The sequence below is a fragment of the Vipera ursinii genome, assembly GCF_947247035.1.
Source record: "Vipera ursinii genome assembly, chromosome: 4".
Lineage (NCBI taxonomy): Eukaryota > Metazoa > Chordata > Lepidosauria > Squamata > Viperidae > Vipera > Vipera ursinii.
This window is the reverse complement of record NC_139514.1, coordinates 119485670-119496554: the sequence shown is the minus strand read 5'-3', so window position 1 is coordinate 119496554 and position 10885 is coordinate 119485670. Positions and strand designations below refer to the sequence as shown.

At 44.3% G+C, this 10885-nt stretch overlaps 1 protein-coding gene across 1 annotated transcript; it reads right to left on the bottom strand.

Annotated features, from left to right (window-relative positions):
- Positions 1–2253: 2253 nt before the first annotated feature.
- NICOL1 (NELL2 interacting cell ontogeny regulator 1) lies at positions 2254–9539 on the bottom strand. Its single transcript, XM_083362803.1, has 4 exons — positions 9441–9539; positions 7593–7734; positions 4415–4503; positions 2254–3286 (listed from the first exon to the last, which is right to left on the bottom strand). Exons 2-4 carry the CDS (start codon positions 7711–7713, stop codon positions 3215–3217), a joined length of 282 nt encoding a protein of 93 aa, XP_083218929.1. The 5' UTR covers positions 7714–7734; positions 9441–9539; the 3' UTR covers positions 2254–3214.
- Between the last annotated feature and the right edge of the window lie 1346 nt (positions 9540–10885).

The window sequence follows — 10885 nt, the reverse complement described above, 5'->3', positions numbered from 1 at the left end:
ACTAAGAAAAGCCCAAAGTGGTTGTTTTTTTTTTAGAACTTCCAAATAAAGAATCGGTTTAATGAAGATGGCAAAATGCTAGCGTGGAACTGAAAAAGGCAGAATGACTCACCTCTTATTTTGTTCATTCTTATTTTACAAAAAAATTACTTTGCAGAGAGCGAGAGAAAGTGGCTGGGTTGATGCTCAGGATCATTAGAAACAGGATCAAGGAACACCGTACCATTTTATTTCATGCTTTATTGCTCTGGGATCAGGTGAGGCAGTGAGAGCGCCACGGGGCCGTCTGGCGGGATCTTTCTGTATCGTATCTGTGATGATCCGGAAGAACCGGGGAGGGCTCGGGCGCCAGAGGAGAGCCTGCCTCGCCCTGACCTTCCCAAATGGCCGGTCCTCGTTCAGTGACGGCCACGCTTGAAAACAAGGGGCGACTAACAGAAGCCAGCCTGGGCTGTTCCGGAAGAGACCCCCTTGCTCTCGCTATTTTTTCAAATTAGGCATGTTTACTAGACTGGAGAATCTGTGGGTGTGATATACTGTATTGCCATTTCAGCCAAATATTCAGCAACATGCGAGGTATGAGTACCACTTTATAAAACCCCAGTGAGGCCACACCTGGAATACTGCAGACAATTTTGGTCATCACATCACAAAAAAGATGTTGAGAGTTTGGAAAAAGTTCAGAGAAGAGCAACTAAGATGATCAAAGGCCTGGAGGCCAAAACATACGAAGAACGGCTGCAGGACTTGGGTTTGGCTAGTCTAGAGAAAAGAAGAAATAGGGGAGACATGAAAGCAGTCTTCCGGTATTCGAGGGGCTGCCACAAAGAAGAGGGGGTCAAATTATTCTCCAAAGCACCAAAGGAAAGGACGAGAAAACAATGGTTGGAAACTGACCAAAGAGAGAAGCCACCTGGAATTAAGGAGAAACTTCCTAACAGTGAGGACAATCAACCAGTAACAGAAGTTGCCTCCAGAAATTGGGGGCACTCCCATCACTGGAGGTTTTTAAGAAGAGACTAGACATTCACCTGTCTGTGATGGTATAGGTTCTCCTGCTTGAGCAGGGGGCTGGACTAGACAATCTCCAAGGTCCCTTCCAGCTGTATTCTGTTCTAAAATACTGTAACACGTTGACTAGCCAGCTAGTGAAGCCTGGGTGGGACAGTTTCCCCTCTCTTGATGGAGGTGAAGGATTAATTCACTCGCCTCCTGCTACGCAGATGTAATTTTAAAACTCCCCACCGGTATGTATGTGCATACACACCCATCCACCACACCCATTCATCTGCATGCACGTGCGCGCACACACACGCACATCAGTGTTGCACTGAATCCAGTTAAGAGAAGAAACCTGAACCACCCAAGAGATGAACCAACTTAGCAACAGTTACTTTTCCGGCAATGTTTTAAATAAATGCATTAAGACTCCTTAAACAAGGATGTGGTTCCTGCTCTTTTAACAGCTGCAGCATTGTTATAGGGGGAAAAAGTGCTCTTCAACCCCTCAGTAGCTGAATTATTGGGGGGGGGGCGGAAGAAGGAGCCACTTTTCTATTTTTAGCCATACCACAATCTCCTGCCGTTTCTCCAAAGTGTAGCTAAAAGATTTGAGGCCTGATCCAGACTTTCTCCTGCTGATGATTTCAGCACTGCAGCATGCTGGGCCTGTTTCCCCCCCCCCCCCCCGCTTTTTGCACAGAAGCCACAATTATCCAAGTATTTAATCTTTCCTCTCTATTTCTAAAAGCAGAACGCCATTGTACAGAGCCCCACGGCCTCTTTCCAGTTCCTCATGAAAATGGGAATTTTATATCGCAGATACAAGCAAATGCAGATTATTACAGAGGATTAAAAATAAATAAAAAAGATCAGGCAAGCTATATCCGGATTGGTGGCCAAAATAAAATAGTGGTATTTGGATCCCAGGATCTTTGCAGACCTGTGCCTGAAATCTAATTTCTGAAAGGTAGCTTTCATTTATGGCATGCTTCCAAGCTTTTTCTGCAATCAGCCACGTGCTATTTTTCAGCCTTTATAAGCTAAAGTGAACATTCACCTGAAGTTGTGTCCTTTGAGAACACTGTAGTAATAATAGAAGAGTGAAGCACAGTCTGAAAAGATTGCTAAAGCCAGAATCAGGTCAATAAATATTACCGTCGTAGAAATATTAAGAATTCATAAAATATCTATGGTTCTAAAAAAAACCCTCCTATGAATTGGAATATAGCAATCCAAAGTCAGGATCTCAGATCTTTATTTTAAAAAGTGTATTTCCCCAGTACTGGAGCATTTGTACATTTATACACACACACACACACACACACACACACAGACTTACAAAAACCCATTTCTTCGAAATGATGCACAGATAATGTCTATGATACACTGATAGTGGAAGAACAGTGTTCAGCTAAAATGGTTAGGAGATAACGGATGAATTACAAATTACTCAGGGCATCCAGTGCAGGAGGAGGAGGAGGGGGCACGGAGAGAGATTCCACCCCCACCCACCCCGGTCTGTGAGGAAAAGGTGAAAGTGGGCCACCTCCACAGGCCTCGTTCAGGAGCATCTTAGGATTTTTACCTCAGTGAAACCTTCCCTCACCTCAAGGAGACGTTCGATCTCATGACCGATCATTTCTGAAACTCTTCCCCCTTCACTGTTCAGTTAATGAATAATAATTAAATGTTAAATGACTCGGCCCCTGACTTGATTCTGTTTCATTTTACATCTTTTGCACACTATCAAAATCATATTTTGCATATGATCAAAGCTTGCTTTGTATACATTACTTGGTATAAATGTCCAATTCCTTCTAGAAACACTCATGAGGAGAAGGATCCCAAAGAAAGATCCCTAGGATCCTTGTGGACTTCACTCATTAATTTTAATTTTAGGTTTCTTTGGTTGGTGGTGGGGGGTTTATAATATTGAAAAAGAAAGCTTCTGAAAACAAAGCTTTCAACGTTTTGCAAAAGTCCATCGTTGTCCCTCCCATTTCCCCCCCTTCTCTGTAAATTACCTTGCAACTCCTGATGACATGAGGTGAGGTCAGGTGGACATAAGACAAAAACACTCTGAATTCAGGCACGACAATCTCACACCCACGTTCCGCCCTTAATTTCAGAAGCCGCCGGATTCACATGCTTGCATTATTTACTTTCCTAACAGCCGTCGGAGAAGCGCTGCTGCGGAAGATCCTCCGAGGACTCAGTTCAGGGCATTGGCGGCTAAACAGTCACATAAGCTTCGCTTCTCCACTTTGAAGAGTAAGGTCTCCGTCTGCGGAGGAGAGGAGGAGGAGGAGAGCAGGGGACAAAGCAGGTTAGTCCATTTCTCATGACAGTCCCTCCTTGTTACAAAAGCAAACAAACCAAGTGCAAAAATAAATAAATAAATAAATAAATAAATGGAACACGATTTTCAAATTCTGATTTATGCTTAGTTTAAGACAGGGGTCCCCAACCTTGGCAATTTTAAGTCCTGTGGACTTCAACTCCCAGAATTCCCCAGCCAGCATGGCTGGCTGGAGAATTCTGCGAGTTGAAGTCCACAAGTCTTAAAGTTGCCAAGGTTGGGGACCTCTGGTTTAAGACAAATCTTACAACACAAAAATGTGGCTGTCCTTATTTTACCTATGGTTATCTAACAATGCAGCAGAACTAACAACTAATTGCCATCTTCCTGCTGGGGTGGGAAGGTGCTTAAAAAGCTACTAAGCGTCCCCCCCCCAGCCTTCGCTTTCCTACTCCGTCCAACGGATGAGGAGCAGCGGCAGAAAAGCGTCCCGCGGCCACTGAAGCGCAGTTTCTAATCGCTGAATTAGAAGAACCCCTGGACCGTTCGGCTTTCCAGTTTTACTTGAAAATATCCAGAGAGGCAACCTGCTTGTAACAGCCTGGAGTGGCCGATGGGATGCGGGCCGGTGCATCTCCTCTCTTCATCGCCAAGAGGATTAATGAGGGGTCAGCAAACTTTGTCGGGGGAAGAATATTTCTTTAAATCTGCCACAGCCAGAGACAGATAAATGGACCAGGGCTGCCTGGACCAGATCAGATTAAGGGGAACGTGGTCTTAAGTCCTTTAAAAACAGCTGGCAAACCCATCCTGGGGTCCTGAGTGCGGAGGAGAGGAGCCTGTGGCGAAACCACTATTGCATCCACGCACCCCCCCTCCCCCCCCCGCCCCATATTCGCTGCTCTTTCGCCTCTGCAACCTCCCTGGTAGAAAACAGGAAGTGAATGTTCTGCTGCCACCTAACAACCCTGGTACTCATGGCATTTCCTGCAGCCCGTATCCAGGGAAGCCGGCTACCTGTCTTCAGACACTGTGCAAATGTGCATTAACAGCGGCAAAAGCCGCTTCGAAACAAGATGGGCGGCAAATGAATTAAATGAATAAATGTCATACTCGGGAATCTAAGCTGTACGCTGTCTTCTTTAGATCTTGCAAAGCTCTCTGCATGAATTCAAAGGCATGGCAGTCCACGCACGGGCGACCTGGAAGGAGATTTTAATAGGAACACTTCAAAAACATGAAATGCTACAGAACGTGCGCAAGCGTCTACAGCAAAGACAGGAAGTCAGCCCGTCGCCTTTCGAGGGGACGGTATTGTGCCCGTCTCTGAATCAGAAGGGGGAATGAGGCTCCAGCCTTTGTTCTGACAAGGGGACCATGTTTTCTTCTATAGGAAGGGAGGGAGGGAGGAGAGGGAGGGAGGAGAGGGAGGAAGGAAGGGGAGGGAGGGAGGGAGGGACTTTCCAATCCTTTTTCTGCACCCTGGAAAGTTGGAGGTCAGAAGAGGCGAGGCAGAAGGAAGGCTTTGGAAAGAGTGGATGGCGTGAACTCGTCCCTGGACCAGGAATTCCCCGTCTTTATGTTACGGTTCACTTTCATTCTCCGAAGGGTTCAGACACCCCTCAACAAGGCTGGAGAGGCTGAGAAGAGACCCCCTCGGTTGGAACTTGCATTTGGCAGCTATGGCAACGTTGCCAGAAGCAGCACCAAGGCAATTCACTTTAACTTCCCTGTCTGGAGAGTGGTCAAAAGCTGCTTCTCCCAAATTCTAGAAAGAGCCTTTGGCTTAATATGTGAAAAGAATTGCAGCATCTTTCGTAGAATTTTTGTTTTAAAAGTTCCCATAAAACATCACAATCATAAAACATGTAAACATATTTCTGCAAAGTTAAATATTACAGCCACGTGCAGACAGGTGCTATCAAAAAAAGGGAAGGCGATCCACTGCCTGGACAAGAGCAGAATAAGCAAGCGTTTTTACTAGACAGAAAAGCCTAAAAAAGTTAGCCTGGGGGGAAGAAATATGGCCAGGAAATTTATATACAGTATATTTATATACTGTAAATGAGAGACTTGATCCCTGATGGGAAAGGGATCTTGGTTGAATACATTTCAGTGAATAATTGCCCACAAGTTCCAACCGTTTATTATTTTATCAAGCAAGAAATTAAACAGGAATGAAAGAATGTTTTGCTACAGTTTCAAATATATTATGCAACATTCGTTCTTCTACAATACCCGCTTTCCTGAGAATCTTTCAATGAGGATTTGGATTCTGAATTTGTGACTCTGCTTTTCATGCCATAAAACTGCCTATCATTCCACCTGAGCATGTCATCAGGAAATAATTATAGAAATAATTCACAGATGGTACAATATTTCTTTGATGGTGCATTATACTAATCAAAATATTTTTAAATTGTGCTGGAAGCGGCTTGCAATCAAATTACTGCCTCTGGTGGCAATCCATAATCATTGCATTAATTTAAAAAAAAAAACAATGAAGCAGAAAATTCATGCCAAAAGCCTTGATCATTCTTCTTTTGCTTCCCCAAGACATTTAAAAAGTTGTAATGAAAAAAATTCAACGAATGTTATTTATTTATTTTTTTATTTTTATTACATTTATATCCCGCCCTTCTCCGAAGACTCAGGGCAGCTTACAAGCTTAGCAGTAGCCTTCATTCTATGTATATGTATTTAATTAGCTTCCAAATTTATAACAGTAAAACCTTGGAAGGCTAATTTACACCTCTCCTTTGATCAAAGGTGCTTAGAAGGATAGGAAATAATATTGGCCCAAAATTAATACAAGTACATCCCTTGAGCTAAAAATGGTTTAACCAAAGATGGCCTCCAGCTTTAGGTTCAGTGAAGACCACTTGAGGTTTCAGGATGCAGAGGGGTGTTCCACAACGCGGCAATTTTACAACGTGCAGATTTCAATTCCCAGAACTGCCTAGACAACAAGGCTAGGGAATTCTGGGAATTGATGTCCACACACCTTAAAACTGCTGAGGTTCAGAAACACTGCTCTGTGGAGTGCAATGAAGTTTCCAAAGTAGCCCAAGCAAGCTTTCCTTTGCCAATAATAATAATAATAATAATAATAATAATAAGAAGAAGAAGAAGAAGAAGAAGAAGAAGAAGTTTGTAGTAGTAGTAGTAGTAGTTGGAAGGGACCTTGGAGGTCATCTAGTCCAACCCCCTGCTCAGGCAGGAAACCCTATACCATTTCAGGAAACCCTATACCACCGACTATACCGCCGACTCTGGTTCAGGAACAAATACAGGCAGTCCTTGACTTATAACAGTTCATTTAGTGACCATCCAAAGTTACAATGGCACTGAGGAAAGCGACTTAGGACCGTTTTTCACGTTTATGACCGTTACAGCATCCCCGTTGTCACCTGCTTGTGACAGTTGCAGTGTCCCGGGGTCACGTGGTCACCTTTTATGACCTTCAGACAAGCAAAGTCATGGGGAAAACCCCAATTCTCTTCACAACTGTGTTACTAACTTAACAACTGCAATGATTTGCTTAACAACTTTGGCAAGAAAGGTCATAAAATAGGGCAAAACTCACTGAACAACTGTTTCACTTAATAACAGAATTTTTTGGCTCAATACTGGTTGTAAGGCTAGGAGTAACTGTTAAGAATTTGGTTGGGCCGTATTATAATGTGAACATACTCAATTTATGCTTCCCAACACACACACTCACACACACGTGTGTGTGTGTGTGTGTGTGTGTGTGTGTGTATACGTACATATGTATATATATAGTATATATACTACGCACTTTATTATGATACTAAACTAGCAAAAACATAGTTTTAGAATGCAACTAAAAATCTTGCAGGTGTGTTAGTCTGGAGCACACACACAAAATCACAACTATATAGAAAAGTATGTATACAATAAAGACAGTTGCAATGAGCATATCCGAGAGGGACACATGCTGCTGGATGTGATTTGGGGTTGAAAAGTGCCGGTTTCATCTTTTGCAGCCGAGCAAAATTATATTGTGCGCAAGGCAACTGCCGTTTGGGATCCACCTGGAGACCAAAGATTTCGGGCCCACCCGGAAGCTCTGTGTGTGCATAAAGAACAACACGGTGGCTGCATCTGCCTGTTCAAAGCCCTTGAAGCACATCACAATGCAATAAGTGGGATGTAGTTGTTGGCTTATTTAGGAGCACACTCTGTCTGCAAACCTAGGTTTACCTCACAACCGCATACAGGTAGACCTGCTGAGGTGTTGAGAGGACAGATGAAATTTAATGCTTACTTTCAGCAGGAATCGCTGTTCCTGATTCTTCCTCAGCCGTAGCGGCCTTCGTAGAAATCAGCCCCATCATGAGGAGTAAAGGGGCCAAAAGTATCATCTTCTTCGTGCAAACCGTGAGCATCTTGCTAGTGAAGCCTTCCTCCTTCCCGGGGGAAAATAGGAAAGGTTATGGATAACAGAGCTCTTTTGAAGCACATAGTTTGGCTGAATGTGATTTCCCCCCCCCCAGCAATCCACATGAGTCAAAACTACAAAATTAAAAATTCATGAATCAATATCACATTCTTACTATCTGACACAACTAATTAAGTTGTCTTTAGCTACACCTTTTCTCACGAAATCTGCAATTGATAGAAATAGAAGAACAATAATGTTATTAAATAAAAATAAGCAGTAATAACAGAAGAGGTAATAATACCAAGAGGTTTCTTCAAAGAAAAATGGTGACGTACTTTCCTGAGGACTGTAATATCTCCTTTACACTCTCTCCACGTATCTATGGATAGGACTGGCCAGAGAAGGGATAATTTCAAACTGTAACGCTCCAGGTCCTTCTAAGAGCAGTGGCGTCTCAGGAACATCCACAGTGACATGGTCAAACAAGTCAAGATGGCCACCGTGCCTGCACTATCAAAGGTCTGCCTCAGTTTTATGCATATCTCATGTGAGACAAAGAGGACCAGGGGCAGGTAGGGCCGGGAAGGTGCAGGTGTAGCTAGCTGCCTTCTTCACCTTTTCTATCCTCCATACCCTCAAGAAAGCTCCTGGTCCTTATTTATTTTCTAGTCCGTTCTGTGTAACTTCCCACACAGAGACAAAAACCGCATCTCAGCCCGAAAGCTGGCCTTGGCTGGAAAGAGATGGGGCAGAAAGCAGAACCTCTATTGCAAAGTATTTCTGGTCAACGTCATCATTTATGTTGATCTCTTATTTGGTTCTACAGCTTTAGAACAGGCTGCAACAGTGAGCAGAGTAAAAATACCAGGGGAGTAATGATATACATCAAGCCATCTAACCCCAGAATTTCAGCAGGTCGCTGCTGTGACATGATGTTCTCAAGATAATGTGACATCAGTCCCATAATTGCAAGCTTTTACATATGGTCAAGCAACCGTTCTTGATCCCAGTAAGGAAGGGAGATTACATAGCTGTGGGGTTTCATAGTCATATAAACCATGAAGCATTGCTATGAAGAGTCAGGAATTTGTATGCAGCGAACTAAAGAAATGGCGTAAGAATGCAGGCTAAATAAGCACGGTGGGCAGGGGAAGCACTATTTCATCAGTCAAAAGTCAGTCAAAATTATGACACCTGAAAAAAACATCTTTTGCCCTCAATCCCATAGCGGGTGTGTTTACCAAAGCTTCAATAAAAGCAAAACCATTTTCTGCTGAAAAATAAAAGGTCTTAACACCCATCTTTCCATTTCCTCCATATTATCCTCAGGTGAACTTTGTATTCCGATGTGGTAATCAGAATACTTTTTAAAATCCACTGAAAATGTTTGGATCAGTTACATTTCCGCCCTTGCAGTATCTACGGAAGCTGAAGGTCCCCCACTGCCTTCTGACAGCTGCCAGAAGGAGCTTCCCTCTGGCTCAAGTGACATCAGCTCTTCTCTTTCCCCAAAGCAAAGTCTTGCCTAGTCCCCCCCCCTCCCCCCAGCCCAGGGCGATTGCTCAGAACAGCCTCCGGTCCAAAAAAGGGCTGGAGAGATCACCTGTTCTCCGCCCAGGCTCTGGCGACTGCTGTGTCGAGCAGAGGGCCCGTGGCCGTAAGGCAGGGCACGGCCTCTTTGCATTCCGGATCACTCCTCAGGGAATCCCAACAAAGCAAAGATTGAAATACCTGCTCTCCCTCCCTCGTCTTGGCAGTGGCTGCTTTGAATGGCTGCCGCGGCTGGTTAGCGCAAGATGTGCAGTGCTGCCTCTGAGCAGGCGCACAGCTGCTCTTTATCCTTGCTCAAAGGATCTGCCATGGCAACCGTGCCGAGCCCCAGACTCACAAAACAATGGCCTTGCCTTCCTCGTTGCGGTATGAAAGACCCAACATAAAAAAATGGTGGCAAGGGAAACGTGAACACGTGTGTGATACATACACCTCTGAGAGTGATCGCTTCTTCACATGCAAAGGAAATGAGTATTATTACTGATGGGGAAAGGAAGACATGAGGAGTTATCTATAGCTCATATTGGAGATTAGATTAGTTCAGTGAGACATTCTTGGCCTGATTAAAATGTCACATGATGTGATAAGTATCCTTTTTAAAACTCCATTACAGCTCCCAACTAAATTCCAATTCACCTGTTTTTCAGTGAAATTATCGTAAGATATCCTTTTCAAAACAATAGCCACTTGATGACAGAGGATGAGTCTAAAAGTTCTCACTGTGGGTTTTGGACCTACAAATTCTGATTTTTTTAAAATTCCTTTGAATGTGATTTCCCCAACACAAAGAGGCAGAGAAGGACAAGCAAGCAGGCATGTATGCTTCACTCTTGCAGATGAGGTCATGTAATCACATTGCCATAATAGATACGGGACCGGAATTAGCATCCGGACTTGCTGCATCTGGAAGCTTGAACCGGGGCAGCGATGGGCATGCTTTGTTAGGCCCATGTCTGCTCTTCGAGCTGCGCTGGCTGTCAGGTTGCTTCCTGGTGCAGTTCAAGGTGCTGATTATTACCTATAAAACCCTATCGGGCATGGGGCCTGGTTAGTTGAAGGCTGCCTATTTCCCATATTAGCTGCCTATTTTGATCTGGCAAGGTTGGCATGTCTGGGTTCCCTCAACTGAGCGTCATCTTTCAGTAAGACCCCAGAAACACCCCTTCCCTTTGGCAGCACCTGCCCACTGGAACCAGCCCCCCCCCCAGGTGGGTTTCTCCCTCTCTCTGTGCTGTACTCTGGAGAGTCTGACAGCCTGGCTCTTCCCCCCCCCCCCGCCCCCGGGGCCTTTGACAAGGCTGATTGAGGGCCACTTCTTTGCTTTTGTCTGGTTTGTGTCATCTTTTATTCTTTGTTTTAATCACTACACAGGTAGTCCCTGACGTATGACCACAATTGAGCCCAAAATTTCTGTTGTTGAGACAGTTGTTAAGTTTTGCCCCATCTTACGACCTTTCTTGCTACAGTTGCTAAATGAGTCACTGCAGTTGATAAGTTAGTAACAGACTGAGCGCCTGTTACTCGTCCCAGCTTCTGCCCACCTAGCAGTTCGGAAGCACGTAAAAATGCAAGTAGAAAAATAGGGACCACTCCGGTGGGAAGGTAACGGCGTTCCGTGCGCCTTT